General features: G+C 39.7%; 1 protein-coding gene across 6 annotated transcripts in view; it reads right to left on the reverse strand.

Annotated features, from left to right (window-relative positions):
* U2SURP (U2 snRNP associated SURP domain containing) overlaps positions 1-19,493 on the reverse strand; it is a 72,035-nt gene that overhangs the window by 43,428 nt on the left and 9,114 nt on the right. For 3 of the 6 annotated variants that reach the window (XM_048862956.2, XM_048862955.2, XM_048862953.2), the window contains exons 2-4: positions 5,341-5,388; positions 1,621-1,719; positions 183-297 (exon numbers count right to left, since the gene is read on the reverse strand). In XM_048862956.2, coding sequence (XP_048718913.1) covers positions 183-297; positions 1,621-1,719; positions 5,341-5,388 — 262 coding nt within the window. Of the gene's footprint in view, positions 1-182; positions 298-1,614; positions 1,720-5,340; positions 5,389-19,493 lie in introns of all 6 variants that reach the window. The other 3 variants (XM_048862954.2, XM_048862950.2, XM_048862951.2) reach the window with 1 other exon arrangement.

Raw genomic sequence — 19,493 nt, forward strand, 5'->3', positions numbered from 1 at the left:
GAAAAAAGAACACTTTCCTCTAAATATAAAAAAAAGTGATAATTTATACAAACATCTCCGAAAAGCATAATGAAAAATTCTGGCAAGCAACATACTGCATTAAACACAAAATAAAATCCAAACCTAACCTTTTTCTTTGTAATTAATCAGACGTTGTGGGGGATAAAATATTCAAGTCTTACCTTTAGACGCGTTAACAATTCCTCCTCTTACAAATGTTTTCACTTTATTACCATCACTTCCTTCAAAGGCAGCAAGGAATTCTTCATAAATTTCTGCAGCTGCCTTCTCATCCTCCTACACACCAAATGTTAAATTTGTTTACTATTTTTACAAACAGCATCCATGAGACATCTAACCTTAAGTAGCCATACAGCTTTCCTTTTTATTTTCTAGAGGTCATGATACTTGTCCTAATTCAGCGTAAGGTTCAGTTTCAGACAAGACAATATTTCAGAGCAGGAATGTGGAAAGAATTAACAACACAAGAACTAGAGACAAACAGTTTTGTATAGTCAAATATGATTACTCATTTAATAAATGTAGAGTTGATTTTTTTTTAATGATTTATAATTTCAGAGGTAAAAAGAAGATGGCAAACACAAAAACACGACAAAGACCTTAGATTCTGCGCTAGTCTGTGTGTTGCAAAAAAATATTTAGTGTATACTATGAGAGTCAAATTGTGTGTCTGGATGAAGTTAATAATGGGCTCAGTTTTAAATGGTGTGTTTCACAAATGACAAATTAATAAAAATAAGTGAGATAGCAAATTAAATTAAACACCATTGCATTGCCTTACACTAGGATTTTCAAAGGAGTCTTGGGAGGGTAGGAAGCTAGATCCCACTGAAAATTCAGAGAAAGTTGAGAACTTAACTTGTTTAGGCTCTTTGAAAACCCCCAACTTTAATTAGCTGAGTTGACATCACACAAGCTAAATCAAGAAGTTATAATATATTGAAACATGTTAAAGGCCTTTACTAAAATTCCAAAATTTCAAGATGTTCTTAAGCCATTTTACATCAGATATGTGCATTTCTGCACCAAACCATATTTAACATAAATTTACTGTGTTCCCAAGATAAAAATCTCTAGTTTGAAAATAAAATCTATTTTGTAGAATAAAACATTTTCAGCACTGAAATATCTAAACAGAACAGTGCCACTGATTCTCTTGGTAGAAATTAAAATAAAATAATATACAACATAAAACCACACAACAGAAAAAAGTCACCTGAGGCGATAGCAGGTCAAAGGGAGGGACTGATTTTACAGTCCAGTGACTGTTGTGACATTCAGTCTGTCATAACCCAAAGCTTTCAGGAAAGCCACAGAATCTGAGCTCTCGTTTAGACTTAACCTGGCTTTTTTCCCATTTCAAAGGCAGACCTCTGTGCGCCCCAATACAATTGGCAGCAAATGTTTTAAAAATTACCACATGAAATAAATTTGTACAGTTACAGTATTATTTATTTAAATTTTTAAAAAGTTAAGTTACAACTAATTCTCTGAAACAGAATTTCTATTTTCACTGCCAGTTCTTTGTTTGGATAAGTAAATGGCAAGATAATTTCATATATAAAAGAAGAAGAAAAAACCTTGTCTATTTACCATTACCTTCTTTTTTAACTCCTCTTGTTCCTTCTTACTTAAAGTCCTCTTGGCAGCACTCATTTTGCCAATACTGAATGCTTTAAGTTTGTTTTCCAAAAGAGGCTACAAAAGGAACAGAAAACAAAATGTTTAGAGAAGTAATTTTTAAATGCATTTCATCATTTGAATCTAACATCCAAAGAAACATTTTACCTGAAAGGACTCACCCAATCTGCTGATTTAGTTACTTGGAAAAAAACTGAAGTCCTCCTCGACTTGTCTCTCAGGACAGGTAGTTTTCCAACAGCAACACAATTTTGAAATATTTTGATAATTTAAAGCTATTCCGCAATAGCTTATGGAGGAAGCATTTAACGTCCAAACTTAGATGAGCTAGATTGGTGGTCTTGTGGTATGTTCTGCGCTAACCTGTGGGAAACCTAACAAAGTCTGTGAGCCCAGTACATGTGTCAGCAGAAGCTGACACTGCTGAAGATGCCTAGTTGCTTAAACCTGGAGAACAATATGCTCCATAACTCAGAGGCAACCCCTGCAGTCCTTTAAGAAATAAGGACAGGCACTGAAAAGAGCTGCAGCTAATTAAATTCTCCTGGCCAGAAGAATATTTTGTGATCCTAGCCAGTTGTGATGGAGGATTTTAATAGAAATAAAATTAAAGGAGTATTGAAGAATTTCAATATATGTTTTTGCTGTGGGATGATACAGAGGAAAGTTATATTCTTGAGCCTTTTCAGCCCCAGGGCAATTAAAACCTTCATTCCCCAATATCGCATTCTCCTTGACTCTCCCAATTTCATCTCTCCCCCATAAGACTATCAAAGAAGGAAGATCACATAGTAAAATTACACCTGCATACTGAAATAGTAATAACTCATCATCTGCAGGATTCTCCTGCTTCGCTGACTGAAGATAGATAGTAAGGCATTGAGAAGGAGGACAACTTCTCCAAGAAATGGGCAGTGGGGAGGTTTGGCAAGGGGAGAAGAGACAAGGCAGCAAACTTATTTTGAAATTCCAATAGTCAAAAGACAGTAGAAATTAATCTCAATTTTTAAATAATTTAACTTATTTGTTATTGAAACTATGAATCAATATGGGAATAAGGAAAACATCCCCAGTAGTCACCAGAACATCTTTACATATAGTATGACACTTCACCCCCTCCAAAATATTTTTGAAGCCCTACCACAGCTATCAACTCATTTATACACAATGATGCTAACGACTGCTATCTCAGCAACACATAACCTCTTTAAATAACAGGTCCCACACTTTGTGAGAAGTTAAAGTGAGTAAGCTGAACAACTTAGTCATGATACCAAAGAGATTTCAAAATCAGCTGCAAAAAAAATAAATGTTAGCTTTGGAAAAACTTCTGTCTGGAATGGAATTTCTATCAGAAATGTCAATGCCTTAGTCATTTAACACCACTTCTAATAGAAGTTTCCTTCTCAAAGCCATTTTTACACAGCATGAAAATAGCACTGTAGGAAGCTATTGCTTGAAATAACTTGAGCTACAATACTTGCTTGGTGTCCATACATGCACCGCCCTAGATGTGTGACAAGAACAGAGTCCAACAATTGGAACGAGAGAATAAGAAGGCCAAAGGCTCACTGCTCTTGAACACTGAGAAGTTTGGCCTGGGGAGTGAAGTGGCTCACTCATCTTAAAGCAGTTTTGTGCCCTTATGATTCCCAGGAAAACTTTCCAAATGTGAACGAATACAGTGTTGTCAGCAGACTTGGAAAAAATAATTCCCCAAGCAGCATGAAATTAACAAGGTTCTAGACTGTTTCACTGCTGGAATACAAAATCCTGTAAGCAGCTACAAAATTGACAAGAATTATATACTGCTTAGAAAAACTATAAAAAGAGCCAGGTACTTGAAAATTTTGGGGGAATACCCCCCATCCAAAAAAATAGAGGTTGCCAGGAAGAGGAGAGTAATTGAGACAGAAGGAGGGAGGAGAAAGCTTCCATTTAAATAGTCAGGTTGGAGCATGGAGGGAAGAGAAATGTCCCCATTTACAAATGCCTTACTAACTAGAGGCTGATACAAAGGATGGAAAGCCCAAGCAAGATCCAGGATCAATGCTCTGTTAGCACCTTCTTCCTTCCTAGAGGCTTGGGGTGGATAAAGGATTTCTCACCACGGCACTGTCTTCAGAGCTTGCTGATGCACCCCTCATCTTTTTTGTGGGCATATGGCTAGCAAGCTTATTAACAAGTTTTCCCATTTCTGCTGGGGAGCAAGTGTTCAGCACAGGCAAAACTGAGCTGGTGAAGTCTACAGTGGTTTCTCCCCTGTGAGGGAAGGAAGCCACAAGTATTGGCTTGTGACCATACCTGGTACACCATCCTGCATACAAAACTAGACTGAAACTGTGAATGTAAAGTGTTCCATTATCAGCTTCAAAATTGCTTGTAAATCATCAACATTGTAGGTTGTTTTTTTGTTGTTTTTTTTACTTTTGTTAAGCTATGCACTGATTCAGCTTTGAAGTGCAGTGGTAGTCTAAAAAGCAACCATAAGTAGGATCGGGGGCTCCACAGGCTTACTGTCTCAACTTTCAGAGCAAACCACACAAAAAAATTTTTTAAATAAAGGAAAAGGATATTTTTGTAACTACCGGGCCTGTAAATTCAACCTGAAATTGAACTCAAACTAGGTCTTTCTAACTCGTACAAAGGCTCTGCACCAGGATTGAGGGAGGGAGGCCACCTCAAAGACTAACGCCATGCTTGTTGTAATGAAGCTGCTTACATCCTGTCATTAAACAATAATGCTGGTGATTTATATGCAATTTTGCAGCTGATAACAGAACACCTAACATACACAGACTGAAATTTTGAAAAAATCCTGTGCGCAAACTAAGCTTGGTGCTGTGTTTCAGAGCTCTATTTCCCAGGCACCTGAGAAAGAATTCTTTGCAGTAACTCAGAGCCCTCCCCATCCAGTGTACCCAACCCTGGCCATTGAATATATTGGCTGATCATTTGTGTGTTGGCTCAGAAGCTGGTGTACCTATCAATTTACCAGCTATATAACGGGGATAAATAAGAAATCATCAGAAGAAGGCAAAAAAAAATTTTTTAAAGCAAGAACAAGTAACCTAACCAGTCGATTTTGTAGAAATCTGCTCTACTAGGCATTCTAAAAAGCAGAGGTTTAAATTAGAAAACAATAGTTCACACACCAGATCACTTAAAAGATCACTTAATTTAGCAGGCAAGGAGCTACACTTTGTCTATAACACTGAAGAAATTGTTCAACTATATATACTCTCTTTACAACTAGTTTATTCAAACATCTATTGCCGTTGCAAAGAATATTATATACAGCTCTTCTAATATTGGTATTTATTATGAAGGAAAGAATCTTGTTCTAGTATTCTACCCTTTCTGGCAAGAAAGAGGTGAGGGGAAGACAAATTCTCTAGTACCATCATTAAGCAATTATTGTTTTCAAAATTATTTAAGAATATTCTGAAGTGCTAAAATGAGGAGTGTCATATCTCGGAAACGTGCAAATGGATTACGCTAAAAACCCAAGAGGCAGACACACATGCATGAGACTCGAAAGCAAGGTTAAAATAATTCTGCGAATCATTTACTAATGAATATTGATAGTTTATATTATTACCCAGCAGTGGGGGCTGACTGTGGCAAAATAGGTGAAGTATTCTTTGCAATCTAATAGCTATATTCTTTAGGACTTACGTGACTATCGGCAGATCCAGTTGTTTGTACCGCATCTGGCAGTCTGACCTGCAAATGATGGGGAAAAAAGTCACTTAGGAATATACTAGCAGCATTTACTGATAAGCAAAAGACATTGGCCCTTTCAGATGCAGCTGTTGGGCTTCCATTCTCATTTCCACCACTATCCTGGCATGCATCTTTACCCTCATATATTTAAGATTTTTTTTTAAATATTTGAGCAACACAACTGGTACACTCAATGTGGGTTGATATAGAAAAAAGGCTCTTGCCCTTATCCATAACATCTCAATTCAGCTCTCTGGATTTCACAAACTCATCACTTCCACCAGGATTCAGGAAGGGAGGGAGGCCATCTTAAACACTAATTCCAGGCCTGTTGCATTGATCCTGCTTAGACACTGTCAACATGAAGTGCCTTCAAAGATAATGTTATTTGCTTCATTACATTTGTCTTAAGCTATAAAATTAGTTACTAAATTTGATTTGTTGATCTTATACTTCTGGGGGAATTCTGCGTGAAAATGTAAAAATTCTGCACACAATATTTTAAAATTCTACAAAATTCTACATATTTTATCTGTCAAAATAACGCAACATAATCATGCCAGTTTCAATTATTTTGGTAATTTATTTAGAATACAGTACAATGGCTAGAGAATGGGAGTGGGGTGCACTGGAGGAAATCCCCAAACTCCCTTTGTCTAATAGTAATATTGCTAGGTTTGACCCTTTATTTCTAGTTATTAGTCAACAAATATATGCAGCCATATGCTAAGTGTTACATCATAGGCAACTGAAGAGCAAGTGAGGGCTGGGAAATCAAACTCACTATTTATGCTGGCTATTGACCATCTCCATAAAGGACAGCACCAAACAGGTAATGGAGCACATTTTGATGGGAATTTTTTTCAGTCCAAAAATTTAGACCAGTTCTAATCACTAAATCACCATATGCATTTATAAGGCTATCCTGTCCTTCACACAACTCTGGCAATGTAAAGGAGCCTTAAAACTTTTACACCTGTTTTATACTCCTGGGGGAATTCACAGAGACAATGGGAACAATTCACTAAGCAGGAAGGCTGCTACATTCTGCTCTGCCCCACACCTATCTCCTCAGAAACACCCCAAAGCCACACCTCTCCATGCCGAGTGTGCCACAATAGTGAGCAAGAGAGACAGAGCGTCTCTCTTTCTTGCAAGTCTGCAGAGCTCCCACCCTCCACCAAGTCCCAGCAGTGATTTACATCTCTAACAGCTGCTCCAGGCACCCAAACCAACAGGCCTGCAATGCCAGGGAGGGCCATGTGACCACTCTTGCGGGCTTCCCTTTGCTTCCCTGGCAAAAGTCCCCCCTCCCCCCCCAGAAATCTGCAGGGGATACGAATTCTGTGCATGCAGAATTCCCCCAGGAGTAATATTAGTACAAGTTATTACTACGTTGTGATTAACCAGATCTGGATGGAATTAATCTTAACCTCTCCAACCCAATGAAGTTAACCCCTACTAGTCACACACATAGTAGCTGACATCAAATTTTATTTTAAATTAAACTTTAAATGTATTTCGTGTAATTGATATTAGCTTGATGAATAAATTTTGTTAAAAAGTAAAGATCATTGTTGCTTTTCTCTGAATAGTAAATTGAGTATTTTTAAAAGATATGCTTGTTTCTACTTCTTTCTTGCTATCTTTTCTAATATTAGCCTTTAACCTCGTAGCTGGTAGACGTTAGTAACCTTTATTTTGCAGAGAATGTTTTCACTTGAACACTGAGGGGTCTGTATGTATATAGGACAGCTATATCCACAAAAGAGAAGGATATCAATTACCAAATAAGACAGAAAGAAAACTGTAATGCATTTGAAAACATCTCTAACACCATAAACATGGTAAAACTAAGTATACAAGAGGTAATCCACTTATTATAGTGATCCACAAGCCTGCAGCTGCTAGAACTACAATTTTCCAAAAAAGAAACGAGGATTAAAGCAACCATTTTGCACCCAAAAGTACAATACTTGTAGGGAATTTATACAGGAGCCTAAGGACATCTAGACCAAATCTTAAGTTTGTTTCCTACTATAGTCCAATAAGTAAATTAAGCTGTTTTATTAAGCATAATATAGGAGATTGAGAAATTACCCTTCGGAGGGCTGTATCTGTTCATTAGTACATAACTTATTCAACAACAGTGGGGATATGTATAATGTGAAATTTCATCTATGTTACCTAAGGGATATAGGACAGCATACTGGATAAAAATCTTTGGTGAATGTGGAACATCCCAGATTGGACACAGCATTTGAAACTCACGTACAGAATGCATAAAAGCACAACGTTCTCTATTTTATCCCACCAGTGCGCCATTCCAGAAATTTTGGGGGAGGGAGGGAGAGAAGAAAAGGGTCAATCTCAACATCAATTCAATCTGTGCTGTCCGAGAACAAACAAGAGTATTAATTTTTCCGATGGCTTTTTATGCTGTAGAACTAGAATGAGACCAACAAGATAGATTACACTGATCTCCAAAAATCCATCAGGTAGCAATAATTTTTAATCATTGCCAACTAGGGACAAATTCAAGCAAGTAATCCAAGAGTTAGAAAAGTCATGGCCTGGATTCATACGCTGCAAACTACTACTTAAAGCTGTTCAGGCAGTGCCTAGAAACTCCTTCAGATCTATAGGCTGCTCTAATGTGCAAGGCAAGCATAGATAAGCCCAAAGAGTCCAGGAGCTGTAAAACTGGTTCCCAAATGCCACCCTCCCACAACCTGCTCTGACAAGTAGACCTCAGTGCAGAAGAAAATATGGCTCCATATAGCCTAGTATTGGGAAACCAGAAATTGATAGGAAAGGACAAAAACATGCATCCATTCTACTTGCTCAAGGTTTTGCAACACATTATAATCTATTGGCATTCTTGTGATTATTTTACAATTTTATCATTGACGTTTTGGAAGGAGATTTGGTTTGGGGCATTTTAAGTTGTGGGGAGTATTTTTTTAATTTTTCAAAAAAGTTTATCTTTAGACAAACATTCTAATACTTTCGCATGAAATTAATCACTTAATTCACCTATCCAATCATTTTATGGCTATATTCAATTCAGAAGTATGAAATCACATAGCAAAATGGCTCACTTGAAGAATTTGCAAACTTAGTGAAAAATATCTTGCTGTCTGAGAGTTAAACCTCAGAAAGATTATTTAAGGATTGTAATGTAGAGTTGCAATTTACAGCTCTACTTTTAGACATTAGCTTGATTTACTTCTCCCCTCCCACCACTTCACTCCTTTTTATGAATAAGTATATTGAAGTATAACAGAATACATATTCAATTAAAGTATGAAGTCTGTGTGATATAATCATTAGGTGACAAAATGTTTTTAACCAAGCTATATTGTTTAAATACAGATTCCTTGGGCCTCTGTTTAAACAGAAGCCATATCCAGACATACTATTATAATATATTCCTGGGAGAATTCTGCACCACTGCACAGGCACAGAATTCATGTGCCATGCAGAATTTTTTTTTCCCCCTGTAGAAAATACATTCTGCCGGAAAGGTGTTGCAGTTACTCCTTTCGCCCACCATGGGCCACTATGGCACCAGAACAGAGAGCAGCTGCTCTCCGGGGGGAGAAGCCCCAGCTAGGAATAGGGAAGAGAAAGAAGCTGCTTTCTGCACAGCACCTGCCAGTGGGGCCAGGTTAGGAGGCATGGGATATGGGGTGATGGACAGCACGGGGCACATGGGGGGGGGGGTCACAGACAGATTCAGAAAGGCTATGGGGGGGGAAGACTGGGGCAGAGGCTGAGTGGGGGTGCAGGGCCACATGGGGACAGGGAGAGGAGTGTGCAGGCACAAATGAAGGGAAGAGGTGGCTGAGTGGGGGTGGAGGGCCACATAGGAGTTGGGGGTAGCTGAGTGGGGGCACAGGGACACGTGGGGATGGGGGAAGGTCTTCAGGGACATATAGGGGAAGGGGTGGCTGAGTGGGGTGCATGGCCACATAGGGATGTGGGAAGGGGATGCAGGGACACATGAGGATGGGGCAGATGTGTCTGATTGAATGAGAGGGTTGGGGTCATCCAGGGTCTACATGGTGGAGGCTCCCTAACAATCCCTCTCTGCCCAAAAAAACCCTGTTCCATACTTCTCCCACCCACACCCAACCACCTCTTAAGTCCATACCCAGGCTCCATCCCAGAAATTACTTCCCTCTCCCTCAGCTCCTCCATTACCCCTGACTCCCTCAAGTCTTTGCACAGCTTCTGAGGGATGCAGGAAACCTGTACTGTTACAGGCATACTTGCTGACAGGTATTTTGAAAAAAATTACCAAATTAATTGAAATTGGCATGATTATAGTGTGTTATTTTGACAAATAAAATATGCAGAATTTTGCAGAATCTTAAATATTGTGCACAAAAATTTTAATTTTTTGGCACAAAATTCCCCCAGGAGTATAGACTATTAGCTATGTTCTTCCCAGAACATAGAGCCAGGAAGTTATCTGATTCAACCTGATGCAGTTGTAGTAACATTGAGAAGATGAGCCTGAAAATCCAAGATAAAGTTTACCTTCAAGCTACAGACGAAGTGGCACCTTTTCCATAAACACACTTTATAAACCTCAACCTACCTCTCTCATTCAATAAATACTATCTATAAAAAATCAAATATTAATGTTTATAGTGAACTATAACCTGCCTAGTAATTACTTTTGTTATTAAAAACTGGCAAACTCAATTCAAACTGATACAAACTAATTTTACCCCATTAACAAAATGAAGATGACTCAGTCCATGCAGTTTTACACTGGTGCTTATGTAATATCTATATTTACTTGGCTTTTATTGTTACTCAACATATCATACTGAAAATAAGAATGATAATTCAGTGCTTTACAGAAAGGCAAAAGGCAATTTGCAGAGTTATCTTTTTAGACAAGTAACAGAATTAGAATCCCCTACTCACCTTTCACTGAAATTCTAGTTATCTAAAAAAGACTGTGAAGAAAGGTTTGCTAGTATGTGCAACAGATAGGCCTTGCCAAAGACAGATGGTTTTTGGCAACAAGTTCTTAAGCTTTGCGAGCTTTTAGTTCATGGCTGAACAAAACAATGTCTCTTTTTAAGTGATCCTTATGTAAAAGCGATTATACTTAAAGATATCCAATTTATTATTAAATAAACTAATGCATACATGACAAAACATGAAGACCAGTACATATACATATGGTCTCATCATAAATAGGGTATTTAGTTTAGAAGAGGTTCCTTATTAAACCTTTCTTAACAGTGGCTGAAAAAGTTCAATTTTCCCTTCTCAACGAGTAAGATCCTTAATTTTAGATGATTATTGTTAATCGAAAACATTTTTAGAGAGATGCCACAGAATAGAAAAAAGTGCAAATTACATTAAATACATATGTTCCAGAAATCTCCACTACTACAGGAGGATCCTCTGTAACTTATGGCTGTTTCATACAACATTTATGTTTAAACTGAAATTAAAAGTAAAATGTAGAGATAACTAAAAATTTGGTAATTCTTTAAATTTCCTCAATACACCTCTACCCCGATATAACGCTGTCCTCGAGAGCCAAAAAATCTTACCACGTTATTGGTGAAACTGCATTTTATCGAACATACTTTGATCCACCGGAGCGTGCAGCCCCACCCCCCACCCCCGGAGCGCTGCTTTACCATGTTATATCCAAATTTGTGTTCTATCAGGTCACGTTATATGGGGGTAGAGGTGTCTTAGCTACTGAGCATTAACAGACTTGTTTGTTGTAAGAAATTTGTCTTTTAAACATGTCATATTAAGAAAATGTTATTCCTCATCAATCCAGATTGGAACAATGCAGGCACCAGTAGTCTAAGAAATACCTTGCTAAGATTATGGCCAGTTTCCAATTGACCAAGATATTAGCACTTACCTCTGCAAGCACTGTGTAGCTTTAAGGAAACCACCTCCATTTTTAACACCACCAAATCCATTTAAGATAAATGTTGGACAGAGCTTCAAGAACTGAACTAAATAAAGGGCTGGTCTACACTAGAAAATAAGCGCTAGGTCGATGGAAGAATTCTTCTGATGACTTAGCTATCACCTCTTGGGGAGGTGGATTACCATCACCAATGGGAGAACTCCAAGTTTCATGTGGAGACAAGTCCAAAGCCACAAAAGCCAAGGATACAATGCCCACAAGGAGATACAAAGTGCCGCCAGGCTTCAAAAATTGAAAACAATAAGTGTGTCACCTCCCATCCTCCATACAATTCTATCTTCACATTCCTCACTTCACCTGCACCAACAGGTCTTACTTTCACTATTGAGGTAACACAAGGCACAGCTCAAGCATAGTGGTGGTAGTAACACCAGTTCACTGGCGCAACTGGGAATATAGATGTAAATTAAAAAGCCACACTTCTTTTCTGAAAACACTTTTTCCTCCTTTCCAATTACCAACTTCAAACCTTTTTTCCATATCCCATTATGATGTGTTACACTAGTGCCTAAGGGCCCCAATCTACAACCAGAGAAACACTGTTCTAGGCCCTACACAAATGTAATAAAAAAAGACAGTCCCTGCCTCGGAGTGACAAGCTAGGTGTATGACAAGACAGGAGTGGATGAAAGACAAATGGCAGGGATGATTTGGTTACCACATGTTAAAATGAGCATATTTTGAAAAATAATAAGAGCACAGCAAAGCCTGAAACACCCGCCCTTCTCACTTGTTATGGGAAAACATGGAAGGCTTACGACATAATTTGAAATTCTCCACCTTTTAAAGAAAATAATTTTCTAACCTTGATGTTTTGAAAATAACCTTCCAAACATGAACTGATGCAGTGTCGTCTTCCTGGGTCTACTGAAAATTCCAGTGCCTGGGCTGCTGGCCACAGCTGTCTTAAGCAGCGGAATTAAATTAACAAAACCCTTGTAAGTTCCTTACTAGAGGCACTGGAAAACTCTGAGCATCAGCAGAGGCAGGTACAGAGGCATATGATCCAGCATATTAAGCGTAACACTTATGCTATGTCTACATAAGAAGTACATTACCAGTACAGGAACACCAATATACTATACAAGAAAACCATTCCTAGCATGGACACACCTATACTGGCAAAGCTGCATTTTATATCAGTATAATAACACTCTCATGCTTCCATGAGAGTGTTATCTGGACCAGTAAAAGTGAAGTTTTGCTAGTATAACTGCATCTACACTAGGAGCTTCTGTCAGCACAGCTATGTCAGTCAGCGATCACGCCCGACTGACACAGCTGTGCTGACAGAAGCTTGTAGTATAGACATAGCCACTGTTGTAAAGTTATAGTGAATAATACTGTACACTATTTTTTGAGAGGTTTCAGAGTAGCAGCTGTGTTAGTCTGAGAGAGAGTGTGTGACAGGGTAGATTTGATTTAAATCACTAGTCAGGAAGACTCGATTTAATCATGGATTTCTACAGAAAAGTGCATTCTTGTTGTTTGTTATAACCTTAATACATATTCTTCACAACTCAGAGATAGATGTAGATTTCATTTTTAGAAGATACACACTATACATTTTTAAGTGATTTATTCTGAAAACTTTTCAGATTAGTTTTACAGCTGTATCAGAAAATAAATGATTGTTTGGTTATTTTATTTACCAAAGGTAACTGAAGCAGATATTTATGAAGTGAACTATCTCCAATTCAACAGAAAGAAAAGGAGTACTTGTGGCACCTTAGAGACTAACCAATTTATTTGAGCATGAGCTTTCGTGAGCTACAGCTCACTTCATACGGATGCAACTGTAGCTCACGAAAGCTCATGCTCAAATAAATTGGTTAGTCTCTAAGGTGCCACAAGTACTCCTTTTCTTTTTGCGAATACAGACTAACACGGCTGTTACTCTGAAACAATTCAACAGGTTAATCATTAATATTTGGAGGATTTTCTTGCCATGCTATATTAGGAGAACATCACCAGACAGATATTTAAATTGTTTTATTCAACTAAAACAACAATGTTATGTATTCTGGATTCTTTTCTTCAACAGCAAACATATAATATTTTAACAAAACAAGCATTTGAATTTAGTTAAACATTCAAGTTTTTTAAAATCAGGTTTGTTTTTGATAAAGTTGTTTTTAACTAAAATAGTTAAATGAAATATTTAAAAAAAAATCGACTGTCAGCCAGGTCAACATGAGAAACTTAAAATATTTACTTCTGCAACTAACTCAGTAGTCTTCACCTTCATTTTCCTGTTTGTTCATAATCTGGAAAAGAAAAACAAGCTTTTCTCCTTTTTCAGATCCCAAACGATTTCTCAACTTGGAATGAATTAGTCCAAAGGAAGAAAATATTCTTTCTACACCAGCAGAAATTACTGCTGTTGAAAGTGAGATTATCATGTCAACAGTCTCTGAATCCAAGTGCTTAAGTGACTTCCACCAGTTCACTGATGTGACTTTCTTTAAAACATTATCAGCAAACAGATATTTCTTGAATGGTTCCTATTCCCAAACTAGGTCTCTTTTACGGCCTGCTGCCATTGTAAGTTTTCCCTTCTAGTGAGAGAATGGTATGGTAGACCTCAAATCAATGACAGCTATACTTAGGGTGACCAGACAGCAAGAGTGAAAAAACAGGACAGGGGCAGGGAAATAGGAGCCTATATAAGAAAAAAGCACCACGTATCAGGACTGTCCCTATACAATCGGGACATCTGGTCACCCTAGCTACACTCAGAAAGACTTCAAGACTTCTGGAATATACTGCTCAAACAGTTTCACTTTTGTTTCTACTGCCTGTCCCGCCCTTCTCACGTTTATCTCCAGATTTCTTCTCCTTGTCCAGATCTATTCCGCCCCCAACAATCTTCTGTTCATTGAACTTTCTGAAACTTTGCACTTTTAGAGAGGTAAAGGATTGACTCTGTGTACACAAATTTGCACAGGGACAATAGGGTTGCAGTGTGTTATTTCTCACCTCTATATATTATGTATTTTAAAACATTTTTGCTGTTAACAAAATGTGTTGTGTCTGGAAACATTAATCCACAGTTTGAGAACTGCAAAACTAAGCATCCCTAATGGTATAGCTAGAAAGATTAACCTAATAATCTACACAGAAGCCCCTGGAACCCCATAAAATTGGGTCCCTAATCCATGAACTATTGGAACTCATTTACAAAACTTTTCTTAAACATTATATGAATATAGAATCATAGAATATCAGGGTTGGAAGGGACCTCAGGAGGTCATCTAGTCCAACGCCCTGCTCAAAGCAGGACCAATCCACAATTTTTGCCCCAGATCCCTAAATGGCCTCCTCAAGGATTGAACTCACAACCCTGGGTTTAGCAGGCCATTGCTCAAACCACTGAGTTATCCCCTCCCAATATAATGTCTCATACTATAGAATTAGAAATTATAATCCCTATTCCATGATGAGATATCTTTGAGCTATAATGTATCTTAATTAAAACTATCTTTAGATAGGTTCTTTCCTCAAAAAGCATTTTATCAAAAAAATCTGATTTAAATAAAAAAAATCCGATGTTTTTATTTATTTTTTTTTTAAATCATTGATTTTTATCCACCCTGGTATGTGATCACGTAACATTTGTAAATTTCCTAAAGGATTAAACATACAAGACAGAAGATGTAAAAAAAAAAAAAAAAACCAACCAAACAGAGGGGGTGCCATATTCCACCAACATATCCAACAGCAATGTGCTGGGAAAGAAACCAACCCTAAATACCAGGAAGGGTGATGGAATTTCTGCTAAGGTGCTGCTTGACAGGCTGTTTTGGACTCCAGCTTTTGTATCACATTCCACTTATAGAAGTCTAATAAATGTGACACTCTAACCTCCTACAGTTGTTCCCGGCTGCTGCAAAGGGGAAGAGTTTGCACTACTCTACCATTACAGCAGGATGTATTTTTCAAGTACAGTAACTCCTCACTGAACATTGTAGTTATGTTCTTAAAAAATGCGACTTTAAGAGAAACAATGTTAAGCTAATCCAATTTCCCCATAAGAATTAATGTAAATAGGAGGGGTTAGGTTCCAGGGAAATTTTTTTTGCCAGACAAAAGATTTTAAAAATATACATACACGCAGAGTATAAGTTTTAAACAAACAATTTAATACTGTACACAGCAGTGATGATTGTGAAGGTTGGTTGAGGGAGTGAAGTCAGAGGGGTGGGATATTTCCCAGGGAATGCCTTATTGCTGAATGATGAACTAGCAGTTGGCTCAGCCTTCAAGGGGTAAACTCGTTGTTAATGTAGCCTCACACTCTAGAAGGCAGCAGGAATGGAGGGAGGGGAGACAGCATGGCAGTTGGAGACAGAGGCTTTGGCTACACTTGCACATTTTACCGCAATAAAGCCTCCCAGAGCGCTCTACCTTACTCCCCGTCCACACTGGCAAGGCACGTAGAGCGCTCTGACTCCCTGGCTGGAGCGCTCCTGGTACTCCACCTCCCCGAGAGGATTAACAGCTGTTGCACATTGGCTGAGACGCTCCAGCGTAAAAGGGGAGTAATGTTATTACGTACTGATTGACCTCCGGAAACTCCCCATAATCCTTTTAACTGAAGTGTCCTCTATTGTTTTGTTGTGAACTCTGGACACGGAAGTGACATTTCAAAGCTCCGATTTAGGGGCTGCTTGTCAAAAAAACAAACACAGCTACTGTTTGCTTTGAATGAGTGAGAGGCAGGCAGGGGGGCTCCTTGGATTGCCGACTGCTAATGTTTGCTTGAAGAGCAGGGGGGAAAGGGAGTTTGGGGTTCATTTTGGGGAGTGGCTGCTTATCTTGTGTATGAGAAAAAAAGAAACAGCTGAAGTTTGCTTTCAGTGAGTGAGACAGAGGAGGGGGAGGGAGAGGGGTCTGTACTTACAAGACAGCGTGCTGACACACTCTCAGCACCCCAAAAACCCACTCTCTCTCCAGCAGCTGTCAGCGTGGACAGACTGCAGCGCTTCCCCTACTGAGCTGTACGAAGGCGGATTTAACTCACAGTGCTGTACATCTGTAAGTGTAGCCAAGGCCATAGACACACATGCTGTGTGTGTGAGAGAGAGAGAAATGCGCATTTCCCCTTTAAGTATGCTGACCCACTCTTAAGTACACTGCCTTGTTAAGTTAATCAGCAAGCTGAGACCACAGGGGCTGCCAGGAAGCTCCCTCCGTCCTGAGCCCTGTTGTGTGTCCCCCTACTCTATGGAGATGGGATAAGCAAAGTGCAGGAGGACACCCTGACATTAGCCCCCCTTCTTCTTCCCTGCCCACCCCCCCACCTCACCCCCAGCAAGCAGGAGGCTCAGGGAGCAGCTCCAAGGCAGAGGGCAAGAGCAGCACGTGGCAGTAGGGGGAAGGACAGCTGAACTACAGGCAACTGATAGCCTGCTAGGCAGCTGCTGCACAGGGAACTTAGGGGAGAAGGGAGCTGATGGGGGCTTCCGACCCACCCTGGTTCCAAGCCCCCACCAGCTAGCTGCAAAGGGCTGCTCTTCCTGCAAGCAGTGGACAAAGCAGGTGGCTGCCAAACAACGTTATAAGGGAGCATTGCACAACTTTAAACGAGCGTGTTCCTAACTGATCAGCAATGAAACAACGTTAACCGGGACAACTTTAAGTGAGGAGTTACTGTACTATTCTCCCATGAATAACTCTAGTCCCTGCTTCTGCTGCTGCTCACAGCTTACCAAGTACCCCAAAGGAAACTGTCATTGCTTGACATTTACACACTGCTAACCACCTTTCTGAATAGCAACAATTAAACTGACCATGTTAACTTTTTTTCTCATGGTTTAGTCTCTTTCCCTCTTCCACAGTGTCTGAGGCCATGTCTACATGAAAAAGTTAGGTTGATCCAGTTACATCACTCAGAGGCATAAAAAAAATCTAACCTCCTGCAAAGATAGGGCTACCTACCATCTCTCAAGGAGATGAATTAACTACGATAGGAGAACCCCTCCTGTCACTCTAGTGCGTGTCTCCACTGAAGTGATACTGCACCTTTGCCACTGTAGCAATTTAAGTGTAGACACAGCCTGAGGGCATGGCTATACTTGCAGATGTAGAGCACTTTGAGTTAAACCAGCCTTCAGAGAGCGCAATAGGGAAAGCGCTGCAGTCTGTCCACACTGACAGCTTCAAGCGCACTGGCATGGTCACATTTGCGGCTTGCAGCGGCATTGGGAGCGGTGCATTGTGGGCAGCTAACCCAGCACGCAAGTGGCTGCAACGTGCTTTTCAAATGGGGGGGGGGGGGGTGGAGTGTGACAGGGAGTGTGTTGTTTGTATGTGGGGGGCTGGGAGCACGTCAGCATGCCACCTTGTAAGTTCAGACAGCAGCAGACCCCTCCACCCCTCCCCATCCCCCCTGCCCCCCTCTCACACACACAGCATTCCACACTAATGGCTTGCTTTGTCTCGGAGCAGATAAGCAGCCTGCTGTCAGAAACAGAGCTTTCAAAGGGCATATCCGCATTCCTGCAGCAATTCAAAAACAATGACAAGAGTGGCCACTTGACTTAAGGGAATTATGGGACATTTCCGGAGGCTGATCAGAGCGCAGTAATGCAACACCTCGTTGCAGGGGTGCAGCAAACGTTATTCCACTTGCTGAGGTGGAGTACCAGCAACGCGGTGGCCGCAGAGTCAGAGCGCTCTACATGCCTTCCCAGTGTGGATGGGTAATGAGCTAGTGTGCCCGGGGCTCCTTTATTGCGCTGTAACTCGCAAGTGTAGCCAAGCCCTTAGTCTGCAAAAGGCTGTGTTTATCAATTGTGTTAGATTAAGTTAAGAGAACTTTTCAAATGTGTTACATTAACACTCATTAAGATATAGAGTAACAAGTCTGAAGGAGCTATCCAGTTGTGCTGTAGCCTAGAATAGGCCTTTTCAATCATAATAAGCTAACTTGATTGAAAAATACCCTTTTTTCGCGGCGAACGGAGGGCCTGCTGTTTTCCCCCCTCTCCGCTTGCATCCAAACAATTTTGTTCAAACTTTCAAAAAATAATTCAATGTAAAGCAGCGTCTAAACACTGAAAATGTTTGCCCTAAGTGTTAAAAAGATATAAACACCTGAAACAGGAGTTTAGAACTGAAATATTTTTACCACCTAAATTACAGAGGTGACTATCAATTCCACTATAAAAAGGTCAAAATTAAAAAAAAAAAAAAGTTCTATTCAATTACATCACTTAAAGACAGATATCTAAATATTGATACATTTTATAAGTGCTTGTACACAAATACTAGAAGTGTAAATACAAAGATGGATGAACTTGAATGCCTGATATTAAATGCAGATATTGATATAATAGGTATCATAGAAACCTGGTGGAATGATAATAACCAATGGGACATGGTAATACCAGCATATAAAATAAACGGGAATGGCAAAATAGGTCGCACTGTTGGGGGAGGACATTATATGTAAAAGAAAGTATAGAGTCAAATATAGCAAAAATCTGGAATTAATCAAACTACCATAGAATCTCTAAAAAGAGAAGGAGTACTTGTGGCGCCTTAGAGACTAACCAATTTATTTGAGCATAAGCTTTCGTGAGCTACAGCTCACTTCATCGGATGCATAAAGTGCATGATGAAGTGAGCTGTAGCTCACGAAAGCTTATGCTCCAATAAATTGGTTAGTCTCTAAGGTGCCACAAGTACTCCTTTTCTTTTTGCGAATACAGACTAACACGGCTGCTACTCTGAAACCACAGAATCTCTATGGATAGAAATTCAGTGCTTGAATAATAAGAGTGCAGCAATAAGAACATACTACCAACCACCTGACTGAGATGGTGACAGTGACTGTGAAATGCTCAGAAAGAGGAGAGAGGCTACACATAGAGACCTGCAAATCTGCAGATATCTGAGGACCATTTTTGCAGAAAGTGAATCAGATACAGATACAACCATGCCTGGCTCTACTCACTGGTGGTACCTGGCCCGTGGTACCTGGCTTGCACAACCTGGGGGATGCAGTGCTCTTGGGGTCGGTGGCCAGCAGCCAGTCCAGCCGCTTCCTGTCCCGCAGCTCGGGCCTGTTGGGCAGCATCAGCGTCCCCACCATGACCTGGCCCGGCAGCACTGGCTGCAC

The sequence above is a fragment of the Caretta caretta genome, chromosome 9, assembly GCF_965140235.1.
Source record: "Caretta caretta isolate rCarCar2 chromosome 9, rCarCar1.hap1, whole genome shotgun sequence".
NCBI lineage: Eukaryota > Metazoa > Chordata > Testudines > Cheloniidae > Caretta > Caretta caretta.